The sequence below is a fragment of the Leopardus geoffroyi genome, chromosome B3 (genome assembly GCF_018350155.1).
Source record: "Leopardus geoffroyi isolate Oge1 chromosome B3, O.geoffroyi_Oge1_pat1.0, whole genome shotgun sequence".
NCBI classification, from domain to species: Eukaryota; Metazoa; Chordata; class Mammalia; order Carnivora; family Felidae; genus Leopardus; species Leopardus geoffroyi.
Genome location: NC_059337.1, coordinates 86,249,484 through 86,266,642, shown reverse-complemented (window position 1 = coordinate 86,266,642; position 17,159 = coordinate 86,249,484). Strand labels below are relative to the sequence as shown.

The following is a 17,159-nucleotide window of genomic DNA, read 5'->3' as shown; positions in this document are numbered from 1 at the left end:
TCATGAAGTTATAACCTTTTTTTCCCAAGGAAATTGGTTCCATGGTTGATAGTTAGCAATACCATTTTTGTATTATGCATTGGTAGAGGAGATTGAACCTTTTTATTTTGCGTTCATCTGTGGCTGGTGAGTTTAATAAATGCTAAGTTGTGAGAGCAAAACTTCTAGGTCTCATTTGTTTTCAGACTCGTGTGTCTTGAGTTGGCAATTTCAAAGTCATCTTCTTGCCTATGTTAAACTTTGAGTTTTATGAGAAAAGAGAAATCATTAAATCTGTGTCCTCTAACCCATTATTTAGATAATGACTTCATCCTAGATAATAGAATTGCCAAATAGTACACAGTACAGTTCAGTTTCCAGGGGTCACATCTAGGCCTATGACAACATGATTCATCTTGTTCTACTTTTATGGTTATTTCCATCAATAATTATCAGAATCTCACAGCCCCTAGCTACCCAGTAGAGGACAACAACCCAACAACCAGCCATTCTCACCCTGAGTCAATCTGGATTTAACTCTGAACTCTGATTGAAAACCAAAACTTCCATATCATTGCCAACATATCTGTCCTTTCTGCTTATGATGCATTTTGCTGCTCACTTGAATTCTTCAAGATTACTTGTTTTGATTAAAGATGACAATGAATGAACAACCAAGAGATTCTGGACAAATTACATTTGATAATTTAAGTCCTACTTTCCTATTGGCCAAGTTACAGTTTAGTAGGTAGCTGTATAGATGGGCATTACAGGTACATGAGACATTGGGCCACCTATGCTCTGATGAGAGATGATGCTTTTACTGGTAACCAAAGGGTAGCAGTTGGAGCCTCAGTGCTCATGTTTGTATGTGAATGTGTGATTGGGAACAGTGGGAGGATTAGTAGACATATTATTAGATTGTTGGGAGAGCATGTTAACAGAGGCTAATATCTCACTTCTTCTTAAAATCTCTCAATATGGGCCACCTGGGTGGCTCAGTCAGTTGAGCATCTGACTCTTGATCTCAGCTGAGGTCTTGATCTCAAGGTCGTGAGTTCAAGCGCTGTGTTGGGCTCCACTCTGGACATGAAGCCTACTTTAAAAATAAAATAAAATAGGCGTGCCTGGGTGGCTCAGTCAGTTAAGCGTCCAACTCTTGATTTGGGTTCAGGTCATGATCTCACTGTTTGTGAGTTTGAGCTCCACTGCAGGCTCTGTCCTCACAGAGCACAGCCTACTTGGAATTCTTTCTCCCTCTCTCTCTCTGCCCCTCCCCTGCTCACGCTCCTGCACTCTTTCTGTCTGTCTGTCTCTCTCTCTCAAAATTAAAATAAAGTAAAATCCCTCAGAATGTCTTCAATGAACATGGATACATTAAGAAATAAAAAACAACCAAAGAGCTATTTTTTTAGAATATCTTTCACTGGCATTTTATGGCCTGTAGGATGAATTACAAATGCCTGAACATGAATCTGACCCTGACCTATACACTTACAGCCTCATCTCTTGCCATGTCCTGCCTTCAACCCTCAGCTACTGCAATGCTTATCTTGTTCTTTCCTCTTTCCTTCTTTTTGTATGCAGTGTCTCCTCCATGCCTGATGCTCATTCTGTCCTCTTTCGGCCTCGAATCCCTTTCCACCTCTCACCCAACTCCAGGCCGGATCAGGAGCCTCTCTCTGCTGTGTTCCCATAAACTCTGACCATTGCACCTCCTCCCGTGCATTATTGTTTGTTCTTGTGTGTCCATTCCTTTCACTAGACTCTATCCTCAGTGCCAGACACATAAAAGATAACCAATGTAAGCTTGTTGGAAAAAATGAATGTTTCGGTGCATACTAGAGGTTGGAAAAGAATTTTAAGTAACCAGAAAACTATAACAATCTAAGGTAGTTACCTACTTACTACCAGAAATGCCCATTAGCAAACAGGAAACGAGGAAAATTTTGCAAATAGGTATAGATAAATGTGAATAGATTCTATGAATTCTGTTACTGGTTTTAATAAGTTGTTGGGATTGTTAGTTCCTGTGGTAAATTTTTTGAGAAATGTATCAACTAGTGCTATTTGGTGTTTAACATGTTGCTTCTTTTCTAATGCCACGTTAGCAGGAGAAACTGTGTCCTTGCTTTGCTAAACTGATTCTGAGTATCTTACTACCTTATGCTCATGAGATGCACATAAGTGCACTTAATAGAAGCTTCTTGCTTGGTAAGAACTATATTTTATACGTCTCCGTTTCCAGGGTAAGTCCCATTTATGAAATTAGAGCTTTATCCTTTTCTAGCTAATGTAATAACATTTAAGTTAGAATTATAAGTAAAACATATAGTACCTTAAAGGTACGATAGACCATTTAACTTTTCCCTTTACAGGTAAGGTACTGATGTCCTCAGGGGTAAGTTTTCATTCCCTGAAGGCACCAGGATGAGAACTCTGGTCACCTGATTCTTACTTCAAGGTGAATGTGAATTTTAAAGCAAGAGGAAATGTACTGAGACTTTCCTGGTTGCAAGTAAGAAACCCACCCATGCAATCCTGAGTAACAGATCTTATTCTGAAGTTAAAACAGTGCCCAGTGGCTTTACTATTGTGCCTAGCAATTCTGTTGCCTCTGCTGTCCTACATCGTTCTCCTCCCATCTCTAGACAATGGGACTGATTGGGTCAGTGATTTGGTTACCAACCACTAAAGAGCATTCCTGCTGGGAAACCTGTGGCACAGGCATTAATATTGGATCCTGTTAGTTTCAGCCAAAGGAAGACAGTTGTTTTGGGTCAATACATAAGAACTTTGGGCTAACTGGACCTTACCAGTATGGGGAGTAAGAGACATTTGTATATATAAATATGGAATGGGGAAGGTGAAGTAAAGCACAGCTAAGCTCAAGTTGAGTTAGTTTGCAAATGGAAAGAGTGGTAAGTGGTCTGTGTTTAAGAAACTACCCAAAAATAATATGGCTTTTGGGCAAATCAACCAACACTGTCAACCTCTGTTTGCTTATATTCAAGTAAAGATGAAGATAATACATACTCACCTTGCTTAGTAGTTTTGCATACCTGTGATACTGTGTGTTAAATGACCATCGCTGCCGTCATTATTTTTACTACCGCTAGTACATAATACTATTTTTACTGCTACTATTGTTACATGCCAGTAGTTTGTAATTGAGCAGTCTTCTCTGTTCAGTTAGACAGCAGGAGGGCTTTACAATGGATTTGCAAGAAGGTATGGAAATTCTAAGTGTGCAATGGTTAAGATCATGGGCTTTTTATGAGGTTACTGCATACTTCTTAGCTGTGAGATCTTAGACAAGTTGTTAACTTTGTGTGCCTCAATGATCTCGTCTGTAAAATGGGAATAATAATACCTGCTACCCAGCAAGCTCTTGTGAAGATTAAATGAGATAAACTAGGCACTGCTTAGAATACTGTCTAGCATGCAAAGAACACTTAATATACATATTCTCTATTAAGCTATTAATGTATTAAATATGCATTGGATCCTTATACCTACCCAGGGAGATAAAAGACATCATTATCTTTATTTCATGCACACTGAGATTGAGGCTATGATTTGTCATGTTAGTGAGTGGCAGTAGAAGTGCTGAAACCAAGCTTCTCTCCCTTCTTTCCTTCTTTTCTTTCCTCCTTTCCTTTGACATATGTTTATTTCCTTCAACAGACATTTATGGAATGGTACACAATAGTTCCTGCCTAGATGATTGGGATTTTGGACATCTGATTCCTTTTGCATTTTCTTTCCCCTACAGCCCCACCTCGATGCTTGTGCCAGAGCACTCATACTTTTGTCTTTTGCTACTAGTCTCTGACTACGAGCTGTCATTTCCAAAGCCCCAAGTTTTATTTGAATCTTCATACTTGAGAAATCAATGGGGTCAAGGAAACAAGAACCAGTGTTTACATAAGTGTTTATTGGACTTTTCTTTATCGTCTTTCAGGTCTGGTAGAAATTTGCCTGATGCACCCCCTCGATGTGGTGAAAACCAGGTAAGGTTCTGCATGAACAAGTTTTATTGACTTTGGCTGATATCCAAATTAAGATGTCAGAACACTAAATGCTAGAACTTGTCCTAGGCCAGTAGCTTCTCCCAATAATGGCATTTATATTTACTTCTTAAGGAAAATGCTATTTGACAGATAAAATGTGAATAGGGAAAAGCATTTTTGGAAAGAGGTCATCAGAAGGTATATGATATTTTACTGACTTCACATGACAACCATTAGGTATGATTTGTGGCTAAGCTGGTAAGCGAGATAAATTTATCAAAATGATGTAAAAACTGAACTTCAGTGAATTATGACAGCAGACTTTCATTAGGCATTGCATATAACAGATTGCTACTTAATAGTCAGCATTTTGATGTGAGACTTCAAAATTTCAGGGCGCCTGGGTGGCTCAGTAGGTTAAACGTCCGACTTCGGCTCAGGTCATGATCTCGCAGTCTGTGAGTTCGAGCCCCGCATCGGGCTCTGTGCTGACAGCTCAGAGCCTGGAGCCTGTTTCGGGTTCTGTGTCTCCCTCTCTCTCTGCCCCTCCCCCGTTCATGCTCTGTCTCTCTCTGTCTCAAAAATAAATAAATGTTTTTTGAAAAAAAGATGAAATTTCAAGTAAACTTCTTAAATAGTGTTTAAAGTGGCAACCGTTTGCCAGTGCAAAATGCCATATTTCTAGGAAAATGCATTTGATCTTAAAGGAAGATGCAAATCAGGGCAGTGTAATAATTCTATTTACCATGTGAAAAAAGTGAAAAAAATTCATATGGGTTTTACTATGATCTAGAGCATTTTTAAAAATAAATCTGTGGCTGAATTACTGAGCTCTCTATTTTTTAAATTGGAAGCTGTTAGAGTTTAGTGAAAGTTTCCATTTATTTGCATTGTGTCAAACCTAAGAGCAGCGTACCTACGTTGGAGCTCAATAGCAAACAGTGCCTTGCAACCAATGGTGGTTGAACAGACCCTCACTGCCGAAGTTAGAAAATACTTGAAGAGTCAGGCTGATCATTGAATGGACATGTTGCTTAATTTCCCTAAAGAGGCAGCAGAATCTTAAGCTGCCTACTGAAAGCAAGGCTGTGACATGCAAATAATATTGCATTTCTAAATGAGAGAAGATGAGAATTTGGCCCTGTCTTAGCTTGAGCAGCTATAACAAAATACTATAGACTGGATGGCTAAAGCAACAGACATTTATTATAATTCTGGGGCTGGAAAGTCCAAGATCAAAGTGCCAGTCCATTTGGTTCTTGGTAAGGGCCCTCTTCCTGACTTGTAAACAGCCACCTCCTTGTTGTGTCTTCACTTGAGGGAGAGAGGCAGCTCTGATATCTTTCCCTCTACTTATCAGAGTACTAACCCCATTATCAGCACTCCACCGAGTCTAATATCATGACATCACCTAAACCTAACTACCTCCCCAAAGGCCCCATTTGCAAATAACATCACACTGGGGTTAGGGGTCCAATATATGAATCTGGGGGGACACAAACATTCAGTCCATTATAGCCTCAAGTCACCAAACCCAAACAGAGAAAGAAAGCCACAATTACATTCAAATGTAAAATTGCATGCACTCCCTGGCCCATCTTTTTACAGTGTTCAGAAACAGAAAGCAAAACTCACTGGCATTTCCTTCTTAGACTGCATGCCAACCTTTGAAAAGCCAGAATATTGTTTCTAGCCTGACTGAGGAATAAACTGGTTTTTTAAAGGTTAATTTCCTAAATTGGTGACGTGTTCGAATGAGCACAGAGGAGAGATAAGAATGATTTAAATAAGACATGCTATTGAAATTATGGTCACTCATTCAGTCACACAATCATTCATTCATTTACTTATTAAGTATCTAGTGCCTGTGGGTTCCAGGCGAGCTCTGTCCTAAAGAGCTCACAGTCTGATGAGTTAGTAGGAATTTCATCACAGTAAGTTTCAAAAATTATATTATTTCATGGTACTGGGTTTGAATAGAATACTTCTTGAAATGGATGTGCCAGGTAACTGGGGCTTTACATCTTTTTTGTTACATGGATATTTTGAAAATAGCATTCATTGATTGGAATTAGTCACATGCTGTTGTCTAACTTCAGAGGGGAGGGAAAATATAATTCATCCAGGTGCCCTGAAGAAGAAGGGAATTTGATATGGGATGATATTTGACCTGTATAGCAATAAAAAGTATATTGAATAAAGGCACAATCATAGAGTAAACTGAAAGTCCAAAATAACGTGCAACTGACTTTGCAACAGAAGTAGAATATGCAAAGATTGGCAGCCTATCTCACTGGGTACTAACACAGAAGTGACAGGGAATAGATAGGACAGACTAAATGCTGAAATCACTTCACCATTATATTGTACAGGAGATGACTACATTTCTAAATAAGATAAACTGTAAACTGTAAGAGACAACATATGAAACCATGCAGCATTGGTAATTTTAGCATGTCACCTTCCTTAATGACATCAGGGGCACTGGATTCTAAATTGTTGTAGGCATTGTCAAAGTGGGAGATGACATACACCATGCCAAACCTCACTTCCTTCAGAGTTGTTTTGTGGGCTGTTTTTGCCTATCCTTGGATACTATTACTTAAAAGGCAGTACTCTGAATTAACCTGAGTATGGAAATGGCTCATTTTCAACAATATCTCATGTGCAGAAGTATAGCAAACTAAATTTTTACTTCTTGGAGTTTAGTCTTTTCTTTTTGGATTCTATTTCTGTCTAATTCTTTTCATTGTGGAATGAAAACACATTTCCAAACTCATCCTTTACAGAGATTTTTTTTTCCTTTTTCTTTTCCTTTTTTTAACTTTGTAAATGATCAATTCTGTTACCCCAGGCTGAGAGCCAAGGGAGATGGTGGTATTACCTGAGCCCAAGGGCCAGGATTACCTGGTGAAGCTGGAACCATAGTAGATCTGTCTAGTTGTAGCTGGAACCCCAGCCATTGCCAGGTTCACTACCTGAGGCAGGAAGACAGAGAGAAAAATCCTCTGCTTTCTCATTTCTCCCCAGTCTTCAGTCTCCCACCAGTGCTTCTATTTGCTAAACCGTGGAAACCTAGGAAACCCAGCCTAGCAGAAGGCAGTCTTTTTGCATAATAAAGCAGGACAGAACAAGGGAACAAGAAAATGGGTCTGAAGACACACAGAACCAGGACTGAGAAGCCATCATTCTAGTGAGATTTGGAGAAAGAGATGCCATAAGCGTGCGTTTCCCTTTTTTTTTTAATTGAGATGTAATTGATATAATATTATGTTAGTGTTGGGTATATAACATAATAATTCGATATTTGTATATATTGCAAAATGATCACCACAATAAGTCTAGTTAACATCCAACACCATATGTAGCTACAAATTTGTTTTCTTGTGCTGAGAACTTTTAAGATCTACTCTCTTAGCAACTTTCAAATATGCAATACAGTACTATTAACTGTAGTCACCATGATATACGTTACGTCCCCAGGATTCATTTATTTTATAATTGGAAGTTTGTACCTTTTGACCCCCTTTACCCATTTCACTCACCCCTTACCCCCAGGTTCTGGCAACCACCAATCTGTTCTTTAGACTTATAAATTTCATTTTTTCTCTTTTTTTTCTTTTTCTTTTCTTTTTTTAGATTTCACGTGTAAGTGAGATCATACGGTAGTTGTTTTTCTCTGACTTATTTCACTTAGCATGATGCCCTCAAGATCCATCCACATTGTCACAAGTGGCAGGATTTCCTTCTTTTTTATGACTGAATAATATTCTGCTGTATATAGTGCATTCAATTTCTTTACCCATTCATCCATTGATGGGCACTTACGTTTCAAGCATGCATTTTTAATTTTGTAAGAACTCACTCTGCATTTTAAAAGATGATTAGAAGTTATAATTAATAATTTTTTTATGAAAGGATTTTAGGCACTGTGGCACCTGGCTTAATATAAGAACTAGTGTATCTGCTTCATAGAAGTATAGCTCCAGGGATAGACCCATGTTAGCATAGGCTAGCCACATGGCAACTGCCTGGCTGTAAGTGTCCCACTTTATGTTAGCTGAGGAGACTTGACTGAGATGCTATTATATACATGACACTTAGGTAGAATCAAGGTCTCTTTTGAGATTCTTCCTAGAGATAGGCCTATACATTATTTTATGGTTCTTTTAAAGTTAGATGCAAAGAACTTTGTATACAATTGTGGGTTAACCTTCTGGTTAAGAACACATAACTATAAATGACAAAAGACTCTATGTCCTTGTATAATTAGAAAGACCAAAGTTAGTTTCTAGCTTTGTATTCTCCCAAGGATTTAAATAAATAAACAAAAACAATAAAATAATCATATCTCTCTCATATTGTCTCTCATTCTCTCTCTCTCTTCCTCTCTGTCTCCCTTCAACTCTCCGTTTCCTGCATAGGATTCATTTGGGGGTAGGGTGCTTCTCTCACTTGGCACCAGATGGCCCTAGCAGCTTCAAGCTTACATGGGCCTTGGTGTTTGTGTATACTCTCCCTGAGACAGGATAACCTGGCAGTTAAGGACTCTGGCTCTAGAGTTAGGCAGCGTGGGTTCAAATCCTGCTTCTTCACTTACTATCTGTGTAACATCAGGTAAGTTACTAAACTTCCCTGTGCCTAAGTTTCCTAAGCTTTCAATAGGAACAATAATGGTATGTACATTATTGTGAGAAATGAATGGGGATATACATATTTATGGTATTTATATATATGCATATATGTTTATATGAATATATATATATATATATATATAAAGTGCACGTGCACACACACACACACACACACACACACACACATACATGGCATTTAATACTGTGTCAGCAAAGGAAAAGGGACTACAAAGACAAATGGAGTTTGTAAGGTAGTCAGGGAAATACGAGGGAAAATAAAAAGTGTGGGAGAGGGGAAATGTTTAATATGGAATCAGGCGGTTTCAAGTTTCCAAGCCGGAAGACTTGTGTTATATGAGCACTACATTTAAATCTTTTCTCGGAGGGGTGTTTGCAAGTAGATAGTCCTTCTGGGTCTGAGGGCAGGAGAGCATCAGTTTCATCTATGCGTTCCTGTTGACATCATTCCACATATCGTTTTAGGGCTATGTGCTGACATTATTTAGGACTGTGTGCCACAGCAAGCATCGTGCCTGGCCTCCAGGAGCTGTGCTGTTGTCATTAAAAGACATAAAATTTCATAAAAGAGGTGGGAAGTAAGAATCTGTTTAAATAAAAGAGGAGATATTACTTGATAGGATGGTGGGCAGAAACATCTCAGGCTTGTAGTGCAGCTCCAGAGACTGGACTAGGGAAGAGTGAGGCGAGAGGGTTTCCAACAGGTGTGCCAAAATGAAAGCGGGGTGGGCTGAACCCACAGGGGACTGAAGGTCCTCAGAGAGCATGTGTGACAAGCTTCGAGATAGAAAGCAAAATGCTGGACTTCATCTAGGACAGCACTGGCTAATCAAAATAAAATTCCTGACACACATATGATTTTAAGTTTTCTAATAGCCACATTTTAAAAAGTAAAAGGAAACAGGTAAAATTAAGTTTAACAGTGTATCTGGTTTAACCTCATGTATCCAAAAACATTGTCATAGCAATGTGTTTATCAATTTAAAAATTTAATGAGATATTTTACAGTCTTTGTTTGAAAATAATTTGCCCAAGGTTCTACATGTCCTTTTTTTTTTTAAGTTTATTTATTTGTTTTGAGGGAGACAGAGAGCCCAGGCAGGGGAGGGGCAGAGAGAGAGGGAAACAGAGAATCCCAAGCAGGCTCTGTGCTGTCAGCGTGGAGCCCGATGCAGGTCTCGAACCCACAGGTTCATGGTCATGACCTGAGCCGAAACCAAGAGTCAAGACGCTTAACCGACTGAGCCACCCAGGCGCCCTTACATTCCATTTTTAAATACTTAACCCTTGAAATCTGGTGCATATTTTAACACTTAGGGCACATCTAAATACTGACTAGTCAGTCTCATTTCAAATGCTGTGTAGCCACACGTGGCTAGTGGTTACTGGATTAGATAGCATGGGTCTGGAATCCAATGGGAAAGAAATTCTTTAAGGGGAAAGAGAAGTGGTCCAGTGGTTCCTCAGTAAGAAGAATACTGCTGCTTAGAATGCGTTGACAGTTGCAATTAAGCAGGGTCCTCAGTGGAAAGGAATTTTACTGCATATGCATTTGAAGGTTTGTACCTGTGTGAAGAAAGTGGCAATCAGAAGCTTCAAAGATTTACCCATATCGCAGTCCAAGGGGATTTTAGCTTATATACCTTTCACATTTTTTTAATTTTTTTTTTCAACGTTTATTTATTTTTGGGACAGAGAGAGACAGAGCATGAACGGGGGAGGGGCAGAGAGAGAGGGAGACACAGAATCGGAAACAGGCTCCAGGCTCTGAGCCATCAGCCCAGAGCCCGACGCGGGGCTCGAACTCACGGACCGCGAGATCACACTTTTATTCCCTGGAAGGGAAATGGTTCCTTGTGCTTCAGGAAGAGAGCATTACTAAGGTGTTCATTCTGTTCCACCCCCAGTCATTTTTAATCACTTTTGTTTCATTTTTGAATGTGGCATAAATCAGGTGCAAACTAAATAAATTACTGATCCTGTAAAAACTGATCTTTTAAAACTGCGTCCTGTCAAAGAGCTGCAAGGCACATTTTCTGGTGGGTGCTAGGGAAGGCAAGAAGGGGAGAGGCGTTTCCACATCTCATTACAGACATACACTTACAGGCTGCTGGTGAGTGGATCGGCCGGTACATACCTTGGCTTCCATCCTTCCTCCCATCAGGACTTAACTTGCACTGAAAAGTCTTATCATACTTCTCTCAAAACATATTAATCACTGTGTGAATTCTAAAGACTCACATGGGTTGAAAACTTGGCATCCATACATTGTTATATGTGCTTATGGGGCTTTTACTCAAGTTGTTGAGATTGATTTACACTCTGTTGGTGGCTCCCGTACCCCAGACCTGCTGAAGCCAAAACTCTAGGGGTGGGACCTACCAATAGTTATATTTAACACCCTCTTGGGTGAATCTTAAGCAGGGAGCCCAGACTAGTCACTGGGTCAACCTTTGGGAAATGTTGCTGAATACCCTTATAGGCAGTTCTGTAAAAAGTTTTCATGTAAAGAGTTCCTTCCCCCCACCCCTCTGTGCATGTGTGGATGTGTGTTAAACATCTCATTTACCTGTGGTTCTCCTTGGTTTCATTTATGTAAACTGCTTTTGTTCGTAATGAATAAAAGTGGAAGGACAGAAGTTCCCTGCAGAGCTCATTCTGTGGTTTTTGAGAATGATATGGGAAAGTATTATCTACAGCCAGAAAAAAACATCTATTGTCCTACTGAGTGAGGTTACAGAAGCAAAAATCAATGCCAGAGGATGGGAGAGGAATGAGCGTTGGTTGTCACAGAGAGAAGGTAAATGGCTGTGATGGGTAAAAATGATTTAGAGGCGTTAGCCTGCCACAAACTTTATTAAAAAGAGAAATCTGAGGACTGCTGTGGAGACAGGCTACTTTGTGGGGAGCCCAGAAGAGAGTGAGGAGCAAAGAGCTGGGGTGCATCCACAGCCTCCCTTTATGGCAGTAGAGAGGGAACAGCCATGAACTTGAAAATGAACACTTAATTTAAGAGACTGGAGTGGGGACATTGAGCAGCATTGGGGCCCACAGAACAGCAGGGAGGAAACAAGGAACGAAGAATGTTTTCCCCCAGTAGATCCTTTAAAAAAGAAAGAAGAAGAAGAAGAAGAAGAAGAAGAAGAAGAAGAAGAAGAAGAAAAGAATCCTTTCAAAATGGGAATAGAGCAGCAGGGAAAGTTAGGCTGGAGTAAAGAGGGGAGGCAGTAGAGTCTATAGGATTAAATAAAAGTAACAGAGCCGCTGAGAGGGTTATTTCCATATGTTAACGATTTGTCCGTGGTATAAAACATTAAGATCACATTCAGGGTTAGACCATGGTTATGCCTGATTTCTCATCATCCGTAGAAATTCGGGGCTAGACCACTGTCATGGCTTATTTCTAACCATGGAGAGAATGTGTCTGAAGTAAAGCAAGCAAGGAGTAGAAGCACATTTTTATAGACTATGTTTTTATTGGGACTTTGTCACTGTAGCTAAATCAACCAATGGCAACATATAATGGTATGAAATGGTCACAGTATCCCCAAATACCTGTGAATATAACTCCACCTTCCCTTTTGCAGTTTCATGACCACATTAGGGTTTCTTGCATGTGTTTTACTTTTAACTGCAGTGTCTTTTTGTAGTTATCGAAAGCAAAGAAGGACTAGGTGGTGACCACGCTGCAACTCTGTGTTGATTGTCATGCTTTTCCCTGCAGTCATCACTAAAGATTTATTTATTAGCGTAATCAAATCGGAACAGTGCACAAGATGGGTAATATAGGTGAAAATCGACTACGCTCATTGTTACCTCGTAGGATTGCTGTGAATGCGTAAGTGAATCCATGTATGCTTTAAAATGCCATTTGCTCCCACCTAAGTACTTTATTACAAATCAACTGTGTCATTGCCAATGAGCACATGACAAACTTTAAAGGGTCCCACATTTGAATAGTGATTTAATTAAAAAGACGTGTAGAATCTAAGCATGACCTTAAAACTAGAAAAAATAATCCTATTTTGTGCCCTGTTTAGAATGCAGCACGTCTACGTTCTAGATTGGTGTGCCCTTCTGGAGAAAGGCAGAGAGTTTAGGGATATTAGGCCGTGACCCAATGAAGAGATTTCTTTAATATCATTGCTGGCGTATTTACGTGGACAATGGTTCTGCCTCTCTTTGGGATAACAAGTGTATCAGAATTGTGGAAAACCCACAAGGGTTGATAGTAGAAGGTCTTTCCCTCCCTCACATCATTTGCTGGTCCTTCCATTGGACATAAAGCCAGGCCGTAGGCTGGGTTGGTTACGATAGTTTCCTTACGCATAGAGTACTTGGTGCATGTCAGTCTTTGCTGCTACTAAGTAGCTTTAATCTTTTCTCCAGTGGCCCAAGGATGAGGAGGAGATAGAATGTGAGACACCAAAAGACCTGTTGCTCTGAGACATTGGGAGGAAACTTGGTCCCAAAGATCTTATGCAGAATATTCTTGCTACCATCCTCTAAAATTATTTTCCAGATTCATTAATAAGGAGAAAATCCTTTTAAAAAATCCAGTCAGTTCCTCCCACATAAAATAACAAAACTCTCAATTTTGTTAAATCAACTGTAACTCACTTTATAATCTTGAACTCTTAATTCTGATTTTTTTCTTTTTTCTTTTCTTTTTTATTTGCAAACGGAATTCTTTTTTTAAATCACTCCCTAGAGGAGCATGCTATTTTTATGACTCACAATGTGGAACCTCTGTAAAGTGTTTAATCTTTCCTTCATTTGTGTTTTTGTCTAAATTTTTAAAATAAAGATTTGGTGTTTGTTTAAAGTACAGTAGCTATTATTCTCCAACTAATTAAATGGGCTTAGAAGATTCTCCCTTAGGTAATAACATAACGTGTGTTCCGTTTTGATACCTCTCTCTTCCTCCTGCTTAACTGCAAAAGCTTCTCCTTCTGTGTGATCCCAGCCTGAAGGATGAGAAGGAAAAGAGCCTATACATTCTTCGTGCCTGTCAGTGGGCTTCTCCAGACATCTTTTTTTTTTTTTTTAAGCTGAAAGGTAAATAACTCTTAAATGGCTTTCTTATCTTTGTCATGGGAAAGTGAATTACTTCTAAAATGAGCATCAGCATGAAAACTATTTCCTCTGTTTCTCCCCACCCCCCACCCCAGGCCCCATCCAGAGTTTTATCCAATTGTTTGTAAATTTTCAACAGCTTCATTAATCTACTTATTTAGCCAATGACCATCACATGTTTCCCTATAATGACGTATTTTGTCTTAACTGTGACTTAAATTCCTATTTTGGGCTGTTAGTCTGTAGTAAGACTATAATATATGAGAATGAAATAAACTGATTTTGGATTATTTTGAGTTAAAAACAAATGGGATGTTTTTCTAAGCGTTTTTATACAATCATAAGGTTTGCTCAGATAATCTTCTATTTTAAGTACACATTTTGAGAGGGTAGAGAATTTGGAACTCATACCATGTCTATTTTCAGTGGCTATTCAAGACTTTTTGAGATAAGGCCTTGCTCTAAATTCAAGAAGTAAAGCAAAAGTTCGAAATGTTTGCTTTTTATTTGGCTATCATTACTTATTTTTTTTATTTTTACTATTTTTTTTAATATAATTTATTGTCAAGTTACCTAACATACAGTGTATACAGTGTGCTCTCGGTTTTGGGAGTAGATTTCCATGATTATTTTAAATGATTTTTAGCTAAGCTCCAAGTAGTCTGCCACCAGTGAAAATAAAATCGTCTTATCAAGGGTGTTTCTTCTCATCTGCATCTATTAAAAAGAGCAGGTCCTGGGGCGCCTGGGTGGCCCAGTCGGTTAAGCGTCCGACTTCAGCCAGGTCACGATCTCGCGGTCCGGGAGTTCGAGCCCCGCATCGGGCTCTGGGCTGATGGCTCAGAGCCTGGAGCCTGTTTCCGATTCTGTGTCTCCCTCTCTCTCTGCCCCACCCCTGTTCATGCTCTGTCTCTCTCTGTCCCAAAAATAAATAAACGTTTGAAAAAAAATTTTTTTTTTTAAAAAAGAGCAGGTCCTGGGGCACCTAGGTGGCTCAATCGGTTAAGCGTTCGACTTTGGCTCAGGTCATGATCTTGCAGTTTGTGAGTTCAAGCCCCGTGTCTGGCTCTGTGCTGACAGCTCAGAGCCTGGAGACTGCTTCGGATTCTGTGTCTCCCTCTCTCTCTGCCCCTCCCCTGCTCTCTCTCTCTCTCTCTCTCTCTCTCAAAAATTAATAAATATTTAAAAAATATTTTTTAAAAAGAGCAGGTGCTTATCTCAAAAGGACTGGAATATTCCCTACATGACATGTACAATGGGGGAAGCTCTTCCTGTAGCGTGAGAAAACTGGAAAGTGTTGAGAAAGAAGCTGCTTGAGAAGTGAAAGCTCTAACTGTGAGCTGAACCTTAGAACCTCCAGCCATGCCCATGGGAAAGCTGCTTTTGAGTTGAGCATATAGTGGGAATCAAGCCTAATGAAATCTAAATTGTTGGGATTGTAGCACAGCTGAAAACTACGGTTATGGATATTCTAGAAGATTGTTTTTCCTTTTTGTGAAGCAAGAATAAAAATCATAAATTTCCTTACACAAACATAAATTCAAGACTGATAATGTAGTAAGTATCTTACCTGAGAGCCTTGACCAAAAATTGGTAAAATTGTTTCACATTCCTGGAAAATCGATTCATTCTCAAAATATTCTTGTTGGGATGGTTAAAATAGCCTGTACTGCTTTTGCTTTGCAGTCAGGGCACAGCTGAGATTTAGTTTTGACATAATGAAGAAGTTTGCAAGATGATAAATAGAGCCGTATATTCTCTGGATGCAACATTGAATACTCTGCGCCAAGTTCCTTCAGAATAAAATTTTCCCATTTGGGGGTGATTGAATATTTTCTCCAGTAAAACTTTTTTGTGTACTTAAAAGGTTACATACTTTCCTTTTGTAGCAAAAACCATTGAAAAGTAAACTGAATATCCTCAATTTGAGGTAATCAAAATCTATCTGGGATATTCATTTCTCTTTTTTATGTAAAGACGCAACACATCATGGTACAAGTCTCATTTGCAGATCTAATTCAATGCTGCTAAATAGTCAAAGGAAAACAGGCTTTCGAATGTAAGTTATCTATTTGTGCCCTTTTAAATTCTGAAAAGTAAATATATGTAAGAAGAAAGTATTGATTTTCTTTCTTTAGATGTTCTATAGTGGGAGCTAGTTGCAATTCTGACCCATTTTCATTCCGAAAGGACAGGCTAGCAGAGATGATCCCTTTTTGTGCACAGGCTTTCCAGGCTTTGTGGACACTGTCAAGGGAGAATGTAGTAACACATATCAACTCAGAGAAGATAAAGACAGGAGACCAGTGTTCCAGTTCAATGCTGTTGGCCCCAGATGAGTGAGTCAATGGAACTGCTATGGGTCTTGATTTCTTACCTGGAAATTAAGGGTATACCTCAAAGAGATCACAAGGCTTCTTCCAATAAGATGTTTTATGTTTTCAAAGGCATGTTGTCAGTGCTTAAAAATGTGATCTTAGGAGGCTCCCGGGTGGCTCAGTTAAGCGTCCGACTTCAGCTCGGGTCATGATCTCATGGTTTGTGAGCTCAAACCTCATGGCAGGTTCTGTGCTGACAGCTCTGAGTCTGGAGCCTGCTTCAGATTCTGTGTCTCCTTCTGTCTCTGCCCCTTCCTTGCTCTCTCTCTCTCTCTGTCTCAAAAGTAAATAAACATTTAAAAAATGTTAATGTGATCATAGTACATATCCAGCAGTGGGATTTCTCTACTCCTTGAACATGCCAAGCTCTCTTCCTGTCTCAGGACCTGTGTACCTGATATCCCTTCTTCCTGGAATAACTAGCTTCTCTTCAACCTTCATACCTAGGTTCAGCTGTCATCTTAGAATCTTCCCTGGCTGTCTCATCTAGCATGGCCTCTGGTGTTTCTCTATTTCTCATTACCCTATTTATCTTTGCACTAGTCTTATGTTGCAACTAGTCATCAATTTGATTTGCTTGTGTACTCATTAACTGTTTGTTCATCTCTACTGGAATGTAGGCTTCTAAAAGCAAAGCACCTTCTTTCTCTGTTCACTGATCCATGTATGCAATGTCTGGAATAGCGTTGGCATAAAGTAGGTGCCCAATAAATACTTAGTGAATGATTATAGTTTAAGAGTTGACACTACATATATATTTTTAAAATTTTGTGTTTGGAAAAATAAAACAAACAAAAACACTAAGACTGACTTTTGAGCCAGACTACACACAAGAGCAGTTCCCATACTTTATGGAATTCACATATTTCTTTGGCTACATAATCTGGGCATTTTATATAGCCTAAGCTGTTCTTTCTTCAATGCTTAACTTGTGGTTTATTGTTTTCTACCACAGAGAATTAGAAATTATATTCATATATTCATTCAGTGCCAGTGAATTTTCCAGGACCTCTGTACCAGCTGCTCCTTTAGTAATCCTGCCATGGAGAAGTTGTCATCTG

At 39.3% G+C, this 17,159-nt stretch overlaps 1 protein-coding gene across 4 annotated transcripts in view; it reads left to right on the top strand.

Moving 5' to 3' along the window:
* Nucleotides 1-17,159, top strand: part of SLC25A21 (solute carrier family 25 member 21) — a 482,637-nt gene that overhangs the window by 286,836 nt on the left and 178,642 nt on the right. For all 4 annotated transcript variants that reach the window (XM_045450741.1, XM_045450742.1, XM_045450740.1 and 1 more), the window contains one exon: nucleotides 3,944-3,992. In XM_045450741.1, coding sequence (XP_045306697.1) covers nucleotides 3,944-3,992 — 49 coding nt within the window. The remainder of the gene's footprint in view (nucleotides 1-3,943; nucleotides 3,993-17,159) is intronic.